Genomic DNA, 16,001 nt, shown 5'->3' with positions numbered 1-16,001 from the left:
AAGACCAGCCTGGCCAACATGGTGAAATCCTGTCTCCACTAAAAATACAAAAATAACTGGGCATGTTGGCCGGCACCTGTAATCCCAGCTACTCTGGAAGCTGAGGCAGGAGAATCACTTGAACCTGGGAGGCAGAAGTTGCAGTAAGCCAAGATCATGCCAGTACACTCCAGCCTGGGCAACCAAGTGAGACTCCGTCTAAAAAAAAAAAAGTTTGGGTTTTTTTTTCTAGAAGTTTGGCAAGTTGTTACCCAGCCAGATAGCCAACAGCAACACCAAGACCGACGTTTGAGCTATACGTTCCTAGACAAGAAAGACTGGACCCGAAATGAGCTTCATGAAAGTAATGAACTAGCAAAAAAACTTCATCAGAGCCCAAACCTCGTTCCATCAAAACAGCAGGTCCACACAGGTGACTTGTGCAGAAACAGTCTGATGTGTAACCTGGACTTCACTCCTAACGCCTACCTGGCCAGGAGGAGATTTGAGTGCGATGGCCGTGGTAACTTGTTCCTCTATTCGAAACTTGAAACTCCACCTTCAGGAGCGAATGCACGCGGAGTCACCAGTGTAGAAGTGTTTTAAGCTGTGACGAGGGATTTCCTGCAGATCAAGGAGCCAGTAGTGAGAAACCCCACGCATGCCCCAAGCGTGGGAAAGCCTTCTCCTGCAGATCGGCCCTCATGGTGCATCACGGGGTCCACACGGGGGAGAAATCCTTTGCGTGCAGTGAACGGGGGCGTGGTACCAGGGAGAAGGTTTGCCCGACAAACGGGGAACTCACACAAAGAAGAAACCCGGTAGAGACGGCAGAAGGAGTAAAACGATCTTCCAGAAGACAGGCCTCTGTGTCCCGGGGACAGTTCATGCGGGAGCAAAGCCTTACAGGTGTTCCGAGTGCGAGAAAACCTCCCACAAGTCGCGCCTCATCAAGCACCATCGCTCCCACGCGGGGGAGAAGCTCTAGGGCTGCAGGGAATGCGGGCCGTCCTTCTCCCGGAACTCGTGCCTCATCCACGCCAGAATCCACACGGGGGAGAAGCCTACGGCTGTGGCGACTGCGGAAAGGCGTTTTTCCAGAAGTCGCACCTCATCCTGCATCGGAGGACTCACACCGCGGGGGAAGCCCCACGGCTGCGTGGAGTGTGGGAAAGCCTCCTCCCAGAACTCCTGCCTCCTGACGCATAGGCGGACCCACATGGGGGGAAACCGTAACAGTGCTCCGACTGCGGGAAGACCTTCTCCCAGAAGGCGAACCTCGTCCGCCATCACCGGATCCACACGAAGGAGAAGCTGCACGGGTGAAGAGGCCGCGGGGTCATCACAGAGTCACAGCACGAGGTCGCCGAGCCTCTAGGAGGGACATCGCCAGGGAGACAGCCCTCAATTGAAACCCGACGCCCCCCTAGACAGAGGTCCCATATCGGGATGACATTCAGCCACTTTGGTGCCTTAAGTAAAGCATGGTCAACCTGGCGTGGTGGCTCATGCCTGTAATCCCACCACTTTGGGACACTGAGGCAGGTGGATCACCTGAGGTCAGGAGTTCAAGACCAGCCTGGCCAACATGGTGAAAGCTCGGCTCTACTAAAAGTACAAAAAAAATTAGCCGGGCAGTGTGGCAGGCGCCTGTAATCCCAGCTACTCTGGAGACTGAGGCAGGAGAATCGCTTGAACCTGGGAGGCGGAGATTGTAGTTAGCCGAGATCGCACCACGGCACTCCGGCCTGGGTGACAAAGTGAGACTCAGTCTCAAAAAAAAAAAAAAAGCATGGTCTGTTAAAACTAAGGATGGAAGGGTAATGGTATGCTAGAGTGGTCTATTTTTGTAGGTATACTTTTTTTTTTTTTTTTTTTTTTTTTTTTTTTTTTTTTGAGACGGAGTCCTCATTCTATCGCCCAGGCTGGAGTGCAGTGGCACGATCTTGACTCACTGCAACCTCTGCTCCCGGGTTCATGTGAGTCTCCTGCCTCAGCCTCCCCAGTAGCTGGGATTACAGGTGCCCGCCAGCATGCCTGGCCAATTTTTTGTGTTTTTAGTAGAGATGGAGTTGCACCATGTTGGTCAGGCTGGTCTCGAACTCCTGACCTCATGATCTGTCCACTTGGCTTCCCAAAGTGCTGGGATTACAGGCGTGAGCCACTTCAGCCAGGATATACTTAATTATAAAGACAACTGTGGATATGAAGTGTTTTTTTTTTTTTTTTTCTTTTAAGATGGAGTTTCACTCTTGTTGCCCAGGCTGTGGGAAGAAATGAAATCATTATGACAAACAGATCTAAAAAGCATGAGAACACCCCAGAGGGACACAGGGGTGTGTTTCCAGTGTGCTACAGACAGGTAATTTTTATTTTTGAGTTGCACTGGTGAACAGAACCTAATTGTGAATCTGTAGACATACATACCATAATATATAGAATATCTATTGAGACTCTACTAAATTATACCCTTCTGTATTTGTGATATATAACTGGAATAAGATGAGTATATTATTAAACCAGAGAGCTCCACTGCAGCACCACATACCATTTCTGTTTGTCGTCACATATTACAGAGCCCCTGAACCTGGAAGCTAACAATTTCATGACATCTGCTAACTCACAATCAACTAGTTTATAAGTTATATTTCTGGCTGGGCTCGGTCGCTCACACCTGTAAACCCAACACTTTGGGAGACTGAGGGGGGGCGGATCACCTGAGGTCATTGAGACCAGCCTGGCCAACATGGCGACACCCAGTCACTATGAAAAATACAAAAATTAGCCGAGCGTGGTGGTGCATGCCTGTAATCCAGGTAATCCCAGCTCCTTGGGAGGCTCAGGCAAGAGAATTGCTTGAGCTCGGGAGGCAGAAGTTGCAGTGAGCCGAGATGGTGCCACTGCATTCCAGCCTGGGTGATAGAGCAACACTGTCTCAGAACAAGTTGTATTTCTTTTTTTTTTTTTTTTTTTTTTTTTTGAGACGGAGTCTCGCTCTGTCGCCCAAGCTGGAGTGCAGTGGCTGGATCTCAGCTTACTGCAATCTCCGCCTCCTGGGTTCACGCCATTCTCCTGCCTCAGCCTCCCGAGTAGCTGGGACTACAGGCGCCCGCCACCTCGCCCGGCTAGTTTTTTTTTGTATTTTTAGTAGAGACGGGGTTTCACTGTGTTAGCCAGGATGGTCTCGATCTCCTGACCTCGTGATCCGCCCGTCTCGGCCTCCCAAAGTGCTGGGATTACAGGCTTGAGCCACCGCGCCCGGCCAACAAGTTGTATTTCTATGTTAGGACTCCATTTCTCCATTTTCTGACAATATGGTAGACTGTCTAAAGTGAAAACCACCGGGGCAGTGGCTCATGCCTGGGATCTCAGCACTTGGGTAGGTCAAGGTGGATAGGTCACTTGAGCCCAGGAGTTCAAGACAAGCCTGGGCAACACAGTGAGACCCTGTCTGTACAAAAAAAAAAAAAAATTAGCTAAGCGTGGTGGCATGTGCCTGTAGGCCCAGCTACTTGGGAGGCTGAGGTGGGAGAATCCCTTGAGCCCAGGAGTTTGAGGCTGCATTGAGCCATGGTCGTGCCACTGCACACCAGCCTGGGCGACAGAGTGAGACCCTTTCTCAATAAATAAAACTGAAGTGAAAACACTTCCACTGAGAACAACTAGACATGACGGACAGCAACTGCTGACATCCTTTTAGGTGCATAATTCAGCTCTCAGAAAAATAAGTTTCCAGGTGCCAGCTATGTAGAAGGTACTGAAAACCAGAAATACAGTCTGAGTTGATGCTCTAGCTGTTCTATGGGTTTGATTTTGTTTCCTTGGAAGCTTGAATGTTAAAGGGTATAGAAGGGTAAGAAACAAGAACTTGGGGGCTACACAAGACAGAACTGGCCCTGAAATAACTTAGAAGCACAGAACTTTCCATAGGCTGTACATCCAGGGAGACGGCAGACTGGAGACAGAGAGCTTGTCTGTCTCTCCTTGGGCTCTGGGTAGGGCAAGAGTTTACCTGGATGATTCCATCTGCACTGGCCTGCATCTCATCTAAGAATTTGAACTTGCCCTATTCATGTTCCAGTTGAGAAACTGACCAGGCCGGGTGCCATGGCTCACGCCTATAATCCCAGCACTCTGGGAGGCTGAGGAGGGTGAATCACCTGAGGTCAAGAGTTCAAGACCAGCCTGCCCAACATGGTGAAACCCCATGTCTACTACAAATACAAAAAGCTGGGCATGGTAGCACATGCCTGTAGTCCCAGCTACTCGGGAGCCTGAGGCAGGAGAATCACTTGAACCTGGGAGGCGGAGCTTGCAGTGAGCCAAGATCACACCATTGCTCTCCAGCCTGGACAACAGTGCAAGACTCCATAAAAAAAAAAAAAAAAAAAAAAAAAAAAAAAAAAAAACACACACACACAGCTGTCTTAAATCTCTTTAGGGGTGATCACATTCCACATGCCTGCAGCATCTGGAGAGAAGGCTGGGAGGCTCTCCTGCTCCAGGGCTAGGGTTTTTATGTTTCAGGTTCCCTGACACCAGCCTCAAGAAGCCACAGAGAAGGATGGAAACGGTATGAAAAGGAGACTCTTCCTCTTTCCCAAGACTCCTGAAGCCATTGGTGGCTTCCTTCTTGGTGCTCCTCACTGGCATAGAGGTAATTCTTCCCTATCAGCCTTGACCGGCATGCACGTTCGCCAGCCAGGAGGTTTGGTAGGCAGAGGTTATGTGCACTGACCGTGCCTCTGAGTTTCCTGGCTCCTAAATGGTCCCTTCAGGAGGTATTTGTTTTTGAGACAGGGCTTTGCTCTGTCACCCAGGCTGGAGTACAGTCCTGCAATCACAGCTCACTGCAGCCTCCACCTCCTGGGCTCGTGATCTTCCTGCCTGAGCCTCCCCTGTAGCTGGGACTACAGGCACACAGCATTACACCTGGCCAATTTTTGTAGAGGTGGGGTTTCACCGTATTACCCAGGCTGGTCGCAACCTCCTGGACTCGAGATCCTCCTGCCTTGGCCTCCCAAAGTGCTCCAGTGCGCCGAGCCCAACAACATTTTTGATTCACATGAGGGAGTGGGGTGGAGGGTGCAACTGGCATCCAGTGAATAGGGAAAGATTCAGGGTGTGGCTGAGCATTTTATAATGCATGGGACGTCCCTCAACAGCAAAGAACCATCCAGCACAAGACGTCAACAGACGCAGCAGCGCTACGCTGGTGTTGGATTGGCAGTCCTTGCGTGCCATACTTAGGTTTACGTCCAGTAAGCTTTGGGGAGGCTTAGATGGCTCCGGCATGGTGAGATTCCCCTCAGTGGGGGAAATCTCAGGACAGATACCGCCTGGCACCCAGCATGAGGTGAAATCCACCTGATGACCCATCCCCGGCGTCCTCTGGCCGACCATGCATTGCAGGGCCTCCTCCATGTCACGGTTTCGCAGTGTGTAGATGGCCGGGTACAGCAGCGGGGTGACGTTGATGTAGATGACGTGACCAGCTTGTCCTCCTCAAGGGAGCAGCTACTCAGGGGCCTGGCATACATGGCCGTGGCACAGCCGTAGTGGAGCGTGGCCATGGTGAGGTGGGATGCCACCGTGTTGAAGGCCTTGCGGCACCCTGCGACCCTCCCAACACCCAGGGCGACCACCAGCACCCGGGTGTAGGAGAGCAGGATGAGGAGCAGGGGCAGCAGCAGCAGGCAGGGCACCAGGAGGACGCACTCCTGGAGGGCCCGGGACCCACAGGCCAGCACCAGCATGGTCGGGAGGTCACAGAGGACATGGTTGACCAGGCCGCCACGGCAGAAGGCCAGCTGGAAGATGGCCATGGTGAGGCCCAAGGCCAGGACACAGCCACCCGTGCAGCAGGCGGCCAGCAGGCCCCAGCAGACGTCTGTGGTCATGAGCCGAGGGTAGTAGAGTGGGCGGCAGATGGCCAGGTAGCGGTCAAGGGCCATGGCAGGCAGCAGCAGGCACTCGGAGCCCCCCAGGGCCACAAAGAGGCCCATCTGGGCAGCACAGGTGGAGGAGGCCACAACCTGGCCCCCGGTGCAGGGGGCAGGAGGACGCCGGCCAGCATGCGTGGCGTGAGCACCAGCGTGTAGGCTGTCTCCACCACGGACACTGCCCCCAGGAAGAAGTACATTGGCGAGTACAGGGCGGGGTCCACCAGGGCCGGGCCCAGGATCAGCAGGTTCCCCGCCAGGGTGGCCAGGTAGAGCGGCAAGAGGAGGGTGAAGAGCAGCACGCAGAGGCCTGGGGGCCACGCGGAGCAGCCCAGGATCACAAACTCCTGCAGGGCTGTCCCGTTGGACTCAGGCCAGCAGCTCGCGTTGGGGTCTGTGGCAGGGACAGGAGTGCAGGCTGGAAAGGTGTCACTGTAACACCTCCCTCCCAGACACCTGCCTGCCTTTTGCCTGTTCTAGCCCCAGAACCCCATGCCCAGCCTTCTGAGGGCCCCCCCTTGCTTCTCACTCTGACCTCACATTCTCTCAGGAACCCAGAATCCTCCCCTCCATCAGTCCTGGGCATCCCTCACTTCCCACCGTCCAATGTCCCCTGGAAATTCAGATGGCCGGAGCTGCTGTGCTGTGCCCTGCATGCTTCCAGGCACCCAGGGGTCTCCTTCAGACCTGGCCACCCGCCCTCCCTGTTCTATCCCACCTCGTCCATACCTAGGGAGCCAGGCATCCTGGTTTCCAGCCTACAGTGAGGAGGAAGAGCTGCACCTGGTGGGGAAGAAGGACTGGAGGGAGTCCGGGTTCTCCCGGGTGATCTCTGCCTGGAGTGGGCTTGGTTCTGAGCGGCAGGAAGGACCAGTCCCGCAGACAGAGCCACGTGGGTGAAGCCTCAGGAGCAGCGGGAGAATCCTGTGTGCACAGAGGCCGCCTGACCCCCTGCACGCCTCCCAGCCCTGTGCTGATAAAACAGTGCATCCGTCATCTCTCTTGCCCTGGGATGGGTGCTTTATGATTCCCTTTTTTTCCCCTTTGCTGGATTCAGGACAAACCCATTGCAATCCTGGATTCATCATTTCTCCCTCAGTCGCAGAGAAAATAACTATCAGGGAGGAGCATCCATCCTCTCTGGGTGGGTGGGGGGGGGGCAGCTGCTTCGTGAGGAAGAGCAGCCTTCACAAGTCAGAGCACCTGCTGCCATGGTCGTGAGGAGAATTCCAGTCCTTCATCTTAGATGCAGAATCATATGTCATCATCACTACTGAGACTGGGTCTTGCTCCGTTGCCCAGGCTGGAGGGTAGTGGTGTGATCTTGGCTCACTGTAATCTCCGCCTCCCGGGTTCAAGCAATCCTCCCATCTCAGTCCCCCAAGTAGTTGGGACCACAGGTGTACACCACCTCATCTGGCTAATTTTTCTATTTTTTATTTTTTGAGACAGTATCTCACATCACTCTGTTGCCCAGGCTGGAGTGCAGTGGTGCAATCTCAGCTCACTGCAGCCTCTGCCTCCCAGGTTCAAGCGATTCTCCTGCCTCAGTCTGCCTAGCAGCTGGGACTACAGGCATGTGCTACCATGCCCAGCTAATTTTTGTATTTTTAGTAGAGATGGGATTTCACTGTGTTGGCCAGGCTGGTCTCAAACTTCTGATCACAGCTGATCCGCCTCAGCCTCCCAAAGTGCTGGCATTACAGGCATGAGCCACCGTGCCTGGCCTAATTTTTCTATTTTTTCGTTGAGATGGTTTCGCATGTTACCCAGGCAGGTCTTGAACTCCTGGTCTCAAGCTATCTGTCTGCCTCAGCTTCCCAAAGTGGTGGGATTACAGGGGTGGACTACTGCACTCTACCTATTGTTATTTTTTTTTTTTGAGACAGGGTCTCACTCTTTTACCTAGGTTGGAGTGTGATGGTGTGATCGTAGCTCACTGCAGCCTCAACCTCCCAGACTGAGGCAGTCCTCCTGCCTCAGCCCCCAAGTAACTGATACCATGGGTGCATGCCACCACACCTGGCTATATATATATACATATATATTTTTTTAAATTATTTGTAGAAATAGGGTCTCCTTATGTTGCCCAGGCTGATCTCAAGTGATCCTTGTGCCTCAGCCTCCCATAGTGCTGGGATTACAGGTGTGAGCCACCACACCCAGCCCATATGTTTAAAAATTTTTTTAAACTTCTTTACATTTTTTTAAATTTTAAAAGACTTTGATTTTTTTTAATTTTAAAAATTTAAAAAATTAGTGTTTTTAAATTTAAAGAACTTAAAAAACTAAAAAATTTTTAAATTTTAAAAAACTTAAAAATTTTTAATTTTAAAAAAACTTGAGGTTTTTTTAAGTTAAAAAAAAAGTTTTTTGTAGAGATGGGGTCTAGTGTGTTACCCAGGCTGGTCTCAAGCTGTGGACTTCAAGTGAAACTCCTGCCTCAGCCTCTTGAGTAGCTGGGACTACAGGTGTGTACCACAATGCTCAGTTAATTTTATTTATTTTATTTGTGTAGAGATAGGAGTCTTGCTATGTTGCCCAGGCTGGTCTCAAACTCCTGGGCTCAGGTGAGCCTTCGCCTCCCCAAATGCTGGGATTATAGGCGTGAGCCACCACACCCAGCCCAGAACCATATTTTCCACCGCTTCCTGAACACTTCCACCAACCCTTCTGACTCAACCTGTCCCAAGTTCAATGTGTTATTTCTAACCCAAGCCTCCCCATCTTTCTGGGAATGGAGCTGGCCCAATGCCAAAATCAGGAAGCTTCATTCCAGATTCTTTCCTGAGCCCTCGAATGCAACTGGGACCCACAGACGTACCTCCACCTTGGAAGTTCTTCTCTTTTTTTTTTTTTTTTTTTTTTTTTTTTTTTTTTTTTGGAGACGGAGTCTGGCTCTGTCGCCAGGGCTGGAGTGCAGTGGCCGGATCTCAGCTCACTGCAAGCTCCGCCTCCCGGGTTCCCGCCATTCTCCTGCCTCAGCCTCCCGAGTAGCTGGGACTACAGGCGCCCGCCACCGCGCCCGGCTAGATTTTTGTATTTGGAAGTTCTTCTCTTTTCCCTGAGTCCTGTTTTCTCTTTCCTTTCTGAGAAAGAGTCTCATTCTGTCACCCAGGCTGGAGTGCAGTGGCGCAATCTTGGCTCACTGCATCCTCTGCCTCCCTGGTTCAAGCAATTCTCCTGCCTCTGCTTTCCGAGTAACTGGAATTACACACATGTACCACCACACCTGGCTAATTTTTGTGTTTTTACTAGAGAAAAGATCTCACCCTGTTGGCCCAGCTGGTCTCGAACTCCTGACCTCAAGTGATCCACCCACCTTGGCCTCCCAAAGTGAGCCACCCAGCCTGGCCCTGTTTTCTCTTTCCTAACAGATCCTCCCTGATCTTCCAGTCGCAGCCAACTTCTGAATCACTTTTCCATGCCACCAACTGGAACGGCCCTTTGGATCCACAGGTATCAATTCTTTGTTTAACAACCCCTCTCGACCATCAGGGTCAAGTCCACACTCCTTAGCATGGCACGCATTTTTTTTTTTTTTTTTGAGACGGAGTTTCGCTCTTGTGTCCCAGGCTGGAGTGCAGTGGCGCGATCTCAGTTCACTGCAACCTTCGCCTCCTGGGTTCAAGCAATTCTTGGGCGGATCACAAGGTCAAGAGATCGAGACCATCCTGGCCAACATGGTGAAACCCTATCTCTATTAAAAATATAAAAATTATAGAAAATATAAAAAATGTAAAAATTAACTGGGCATGGTGGTGCATGTCTGTAATCCTAGCTACTCGGGAGGCTGAGGCAGGAGAATCGCTTGAACCCTGGAGGTGGAGGTTGCAGTGAGCCGAGTTTGCACCAATGCACTCCAGCCTGGTGACAGAGCGAGACTCTGTCTCAAAAAAAAAAAAAAATACAATGGACTTTGGGGACTCGGAGGCAAGGTTGGGATGGGAGTGGATAAAAGACTACACATTGGGTACAGTGTACACTGCTTGGATGACAGGTGCACCAAAATCTCGGAAATCACCACTGAGGTCGCACCACTGCACTCCAGTCTGGGCGACAGAGAGAGACTCTTTCTCAAAAAAAAAACACACACACACACACACAAAAGACAAAATTAGACGTGATGGCACACACCTATAATCCCAGCTATTCGGGAAGCTGAGGCAGGAGAATCACTTGAACCTGGGAGGTGGAGCTTGCAGTGAGCCAAGATCATGCAAATGCACTCCAGCCTGCGCAGAAAGAGAGAAACTAAAAAAAAAAAAAAAAAAAAAAAAAGTCTCTCAAAGAAGAACCATAGATTCACCGCTGAATTCTACCAGATATTTAAAGAAGCACCAATGCAAATTTTTCTCAGACTCTTCCAGAAAATTAAAGGGGAAGGGATTCTTCCAAAGTCATTCTACAAAGCCAGCATTACCCTAATATGAAAACCAGACAAGAACACAACACAGAAAGAAAACTACAGGCCAGTATCCCTGATGAATATAGATGCAAAGATCCTTAACAAAATGCTAGCAAACCAAATCCAGCAGCACATTAAAGAGATCCTTCACCATGATCAAGTGGGATTTATCCCAGAGATACAAGGATGGTTCAACATTTGCAAATCAATAAATGTGATGCATCCCATCAACTGAACAAAGGACAAAAACCGTGTAATCATCTCAAGAGATGATGAGAAAGCATTTGATGAAATTCAACATTGCTTTATGACAAAACTCTGAAAAAATTAGGCATAGAAGGAATGTATGTCAACTCCATAAAGGCTACATGTAACAAATCCACAGCTAACATCACACTGAATAGGGAAAAGCTTACAGTTTCTTCTCTTGCAGCTGGGACAAGGTATAAATGCCCATCCTCACCACTCTTATTCAATAGTACTGGAAGTTCTAGACGGAGCAATTAGTCAAGAGAAAGAAATAAAGAGAATTCAAACTAGAGAAGAGTCGTCAAATCATCCCTGTTTTAAGACAACATGGTCTTATATATAGAAAATCCTAAAAGCTCCACTAAAAAACTATTTTTTTTTTTTGAGATGGAGTCTTCCTCTGTCACCCAGGCTGGAGTGCAATGGCACAGTCTCAGCTCACTGCAACCTCTGACTCCTGGGTTCAAGAGATTCTCCTGCCTCAGCCTCCTGAGTAGCTGAGATTACAAGCACGTGCCACCATGCCCAGCTAATTATTGTATTTTTAGTAGAGATGAGGTCTTACCATGTTGGCAAGGATGGTCTCGAACTCCTGACCTTGTGATCTGTCCACCTTGGCCTCCCAAAGTGCTGGGATTACAGGTGTGAGCCATCATGCCTGGCTCCAAAAAACTTTTAGAACTGATAAATTTAGTAAAGTTGCAGGATATAAAAATCAACAGACAAAAATCAACGGTACTTCTGTATATTGACAGTGAACTAGCTGAAAAATAAATCGAGAAAGCAATCCCATTTACAGTAGCTATAAAAAATACCTAGGAGTAAATTTAACCAAGGAGGAGAAAGGTCTCTGTAAGGGAAACTATAAAACACCGGTGAAACAAATCGAAGAGGACACACAGAAAAACGGAAAGATACCTTATGCTGATGGATTGCAAGAATTCATACTGTGAAAATGATCAGACTACCAAAAGCAATCTACAGATTCAATGCAATCCCTATCAAAATACCAATTCTTCAGAGAAATAGCAAAAACAATCCTACAATTCATATAGAACCACAAAAAACCCCAAATAGCCAAAGCAGTCCTGAGCAAGAACGAAGCTGAAGGCATCACACTAAATGACTTCACACTAAATATACTACAAAGCTCCAGGAATTAAAACCTCATGGCACTGGGATAAAAACAGATACAAAGACCAATGGAACAGAACAGAGAACCCAGAAATAAATCCGTACATCTACAGTGAAGTCTTTTTTTTTTGAGATGGGATCTCTGTTACCCAGGCTGGAGTGCGGTGGTGCAATCTCAGCTCACTGTAGCCTTGACCTCCTCAGGCTCAGGTGATTCTCCCACCTCAGCCTCCCAAGTTGCTAGGACCACAGGCATGTACCATCACACCAAGCTATTTGTGTGTGTGTGTGTGTGTGTGTGCACACACACACGCATGTGTGTTTGTATTCTTTTGTAGAAACAGAGTTTCACCATGTTGCCCAGCCTGGTCTCAAACTCCTGGCTCCAGCAGTCCACCTACTTCACCCTTCCAAAGTGATAAGATTATAGGCGTGAGCCACTGTGCCTGGCCAGTGGATGCATTTTTGACAAAGGCACCAAGAACATTCATTGGGGAAAAGACAGTCTCTTCAATAAATGGTAGGAAAACTGGGTATCCATAAACAGAAGGATGAAACTTGATCCCTATTTCTCATCATATACAAAAATAAACTCAAAATGAATTTAAGTCTTAAATGTAAGACCCAAAGCTATGACATTACTAGAAGAAAACACAGGGAAAGCACTTCAGGACACTGGTCTTGGCAAAAATTGTATTAATAAGACCTTGGCCAGGTGTGATGGCTCACATCTGTAATCCCAGCACTCTGGGAGGCTGAAGTGGTCAGATCACTTAAGGTTAGGAGTTCGAGACCAGCCTGGCCAACATGGCGAAACCCGTCTCTACTAAAAATCTAAAAATTAGCCAGATGTAGTGGCGCATGCCTTTAGTCCCAGCCACTTGGGAGGCGGAGGCAGGAGAATGGCTCAAACCTGAGAGGTAGAGGTTGCAGTGAGCTGAGATTGCACCCCTACACTCCAACCTGGGCGACAGAGCGAGACCCCACAGGTTCTTTGGGTGGTCTCTGAATGTCACATAACTCTTATATATTTTATTAAAAAATTTTTTTGACAGAAGGTCATGCTGTGTTGCCCAGACTGGAGTGCAGTGGTAAGATCATAGCTCACTGCAGCTTCTAACTCCGGGGCTCAAGCAATCCTCCTGCCACCTCAGTCTCCTGGGTTGTTGGAAGACAGGTGCCAGCCATCACACCTGGCTAATTTAGTTTGGTTTTGTTTGTTTAGAGATGGGGTCTTGCTATGTTGCCTACACTGGTCTTGAACTGCTGGCCTCAGGCAATCTTCCTCCCTTGGCCACCCAAAGAGATGGAATTACAAGCATGAGCCACTGTGCACAGCTGAGATTTTTCGACTTAGTCTTTTTGTACATGTGATATTTTATTCATAGAATCCATAAATGGTAGGGAAATTTCTGAGTTCAGAGCAATACATTTGATATAAAATGTGATGTATAGACTAGAGTTTCTTAGCCGTACTGGAGGGGCTGGCTTTAGGTGATCCATGGACTCCCTGAAATTGGGGACACCAGTGGAAATATGTGTGAGCTGATGGGCAGTTTCCTATGATTTTCAGACTTCAAAATATCTCTTGGACTCAAAGATGCCTTAGGGCAGAGGATGCGTGTACCCCCAGTACAGAATCTCGGACAGTGAATGTCATTGAACATTCGGCAGAAAAGCTCTGCCAAATTGAGTGCTCTGATGTGACTTTTTCATCAAGTCAAGGTTCCTGGGGTCTCTTGTACATGATCATCTCACTCTTGTCAGGTTTCATCGTTTCTGCTTACCCTAGTTTTCTTTCCCACCCTGTTCTCTCCCACCACACTGGACTCTGAAATGGGCATGTACAGAGAAGAGGAGACCCCACCATGCCTCAGGCTTTGAGTGGAGAGGACACAGCCTCTGCTGGGATAGGGAACAGAGGGATGTGGAGACCCTGAAGATGCTTATGAACAATGGTCTGAGGTTGGGACGGTGGCAGGAGATACCATTCACCCAGCATCTCTGGGACAAGAGATCACTCTGGCAGTTACATGTGTTTTTCTTCAAACTGGTTGCCAGGTTGGAATGGCCAATGACATCAGAGATTCCAACCTTCCTGACTGGAAGGACCGGACTCCATGGGCACCTGGGAGCTGAGGTGGACAACAGCATCTTCTCAGAGCTGTTCTCCACTCCTGACTTCTCCCAGCCTCGAGAATTCATAACACACTCTTCTGGATCCTAGCAGAGTCCAGAAGAAGGCCTTGGACAGAACAGAGACTCGGTCCATGGGATGGGACCGATTTTGGGAAAAATCATGACCATCCTGCTCCCCGAGGATGAGGAAGAGAGCCCCCAGGTGAGCACCTCAGAGTACCCCCTCCGGGAGGTGGTGGATGATAAAGTGTTGGGACCATCAGGTGAGGTGACTGGAGGAAGAAGAGGTGGGATAGGATTGACTAAGACGAAGGAAGGGGGCCAGGCACAGTGGCTCACGCCTGTAACACCAACACTTTGGGAGGCCGAGGCAGGCAGATCACCTGAGGACAGGAGTTCAAGACCAGCCAGGCCAAGATGGTGAAACCCCGTCTCTACTAAAAGTACACAATTGAGCAGGGCATTATGGCAGGCACCTGTAATCCCAGATACCAGAGAGGCTGAGGCAGGAGAATAACTGGAATCCGGGAGATGGATGTTGCAGTGAGCTGAGATTGCACCACTACACTCCAGCCTGGGAGACAAAGCTAGATTCTGTCTCGAGACAAACAAACAAACAAACAAATGGAGGGACTCAGCCAGGGACCAGGGAAGAACGTGAGGAAATGTTCTGAGGACGGAGAAACGGAAGAATGGGGAGGAGAAGGAGCGGCACATGGGGTTGACAGAGGAGAAAGTCAGAAAGATGGCTTGGAGAGGCCAGCAGTCTACGAGGCAGGGGAGGATGGAGAGTGCTTTGGGGTTTGGGGTCGGGATCTAAGGTGATCAGTTGCAGAAGCATTACACGGTGGCCTGGCTTCTTTACTCAGCCCCTGGGGTAGATCCCAGCCCCACATGTAGGTCCCTTTGCTGGAAAAGGAAGAGGGAGTGGTCGGACCAATCTGAGGAGGAGCCAGAGAAGGAGCTCGCCCCTGAGCCTGAGGAGACCTGGGTGGTGGAGATGCTGTTTGGGCTCAAGGTGAAGCTGAAGCGACGGCAAGTGTCGTCCGTGCTCCCCGAGCACCACGAGGCCTTCAATAGCCAGCTTGGTAGGAGGACACCCCAGAGCCCTCCAATCCCGTTCTTCTGAAAAAGAGGAAACTTCCAATAACCACTCTTTTCCAGTGGGAAAAATATGCCCCCAGTGGGTGAGCTCTCCATGCGGGAGGACTCAGAAGTGATCACTCATGAGGGACGCTTAGGAGACAATAGAGGATTAGGCTAGACTTGATAAAAGTCGGCGCTTGGGATATGAAAGCTTAGTTTTGGGCCAGGTGCAGTGGCTCATGCCTAAGATCCCAGCATATTGGGCGGCTGAGGCAAGGGGATTGCTTGAACTCAGGACTTTGAGGATGTAATGAGCTATGACTGCACCACTGCACTCCAGCCTGGGTGACAGAGCAAAACCCTGTCTCAAAAGAAAAATGAAGCCCGGGTGTGGTAGCTCACGTCTGTAATCCCAGTACTTTGGGAGGCCGAGATGGGTGGATCACTTGAGGTCAGTTGTTTGAGACCAACCAGACCAATATAGCGAAACCTCATTTATACTAACAATACAAAAATTAGCCAGGCATGGTGGTGCACGCCTGTAATCCCAGCTACCCGGGAGGCTGAGACAGGAGTATCGCTTGAACCTGGGAGGCGGAGGTTGCAGTGAGCCGAGATCACACCACTACACTCCAGCCTGGGCAACAGAGCAAGACTCCGTCTCAAAAAGGAAAAAATAACAAATAAAACATAAAAGAAAAGAAAGACTTTGGGGAACTACAGAGAGGGGAGACCAGAGTTATTTCGCCCTGGGCTGTAGTCATCCTTGTTGAAATCTGACTTCGTTCATTCCATGGAATTTGGGAAGGGGGTGTATTTGTATTAAAGCATATGAAATTGTATTAATTGAATTTCAATAGGACTGTGTGGTTCAGGCTGGAGGGCGGTGGCTCTTCACAGCTGTCATCCCACTGTTCATCAGCACGCGAGCTTTGACCTGCTCCATGTCTGACCTGGGCCGGTTCACCTCTCCTTAGGCAACATGGTGGTCCCCTGCTCCCAGGAGGTCACCAATTAATGCCAAACTCCTGGGATCGAGCGATCCCCTCACCTCAACCTCCCAA

The 16,001-nt window shown here is 49.6% G+C and overlaps 1 protein-coding gene across 3 annotated transcripts in view; it reads left to right on the top strand.

The window, feature by feature from the left end:
• Nucleotides 1-16,001, top strand: part of LOC104682627 (putative oncomodulin-2) — a 51,960-nt gene that overhangs the window by 8,388 nt on the left and 27,571 nt on the right. For 2 of the 3 annotated variants that reach the window (XM_030932248.1, XM_030932247.1), the window contains one exon: nucleotides 4,507-4,636. In XM_030932248.1, coding sequence (XP_030788108.1) covers nucleotides 4,555-4,636 — 82 coding nt within the window. In that variant the 5' untranslated portion in view covers nucleotides 4,507-4,554. Of the gene's footprint in view, nucleotides 1-4,506; nucleotides 4,637-9,298; nucleotides 9,381-16,001 lie in introns of all 3 variants that reach the window. The other variant, XM_030932249.1, reaches the window with a different exon arrangement.

The sequence above is a fragment of the Rhinopithecus roxellana genome, chromosome 6 (genome assembly GCF_007565055.1).
Source record: "Rhinopithecus roxellana isolate Shanxi Qingling chromosome 6, ASM756505v1, whole genome shotgun sequence".
NCBI classification, from domain to species: Eukaryota; Metazoa; Chordata; class Mammalia; order Primates; family Cercopithecidae; genus Rhinopithecus; species Rhinopithecus roxellana.
This window is presented reverse-complemented; position numbering and strand designations above follow the sequence as displayed.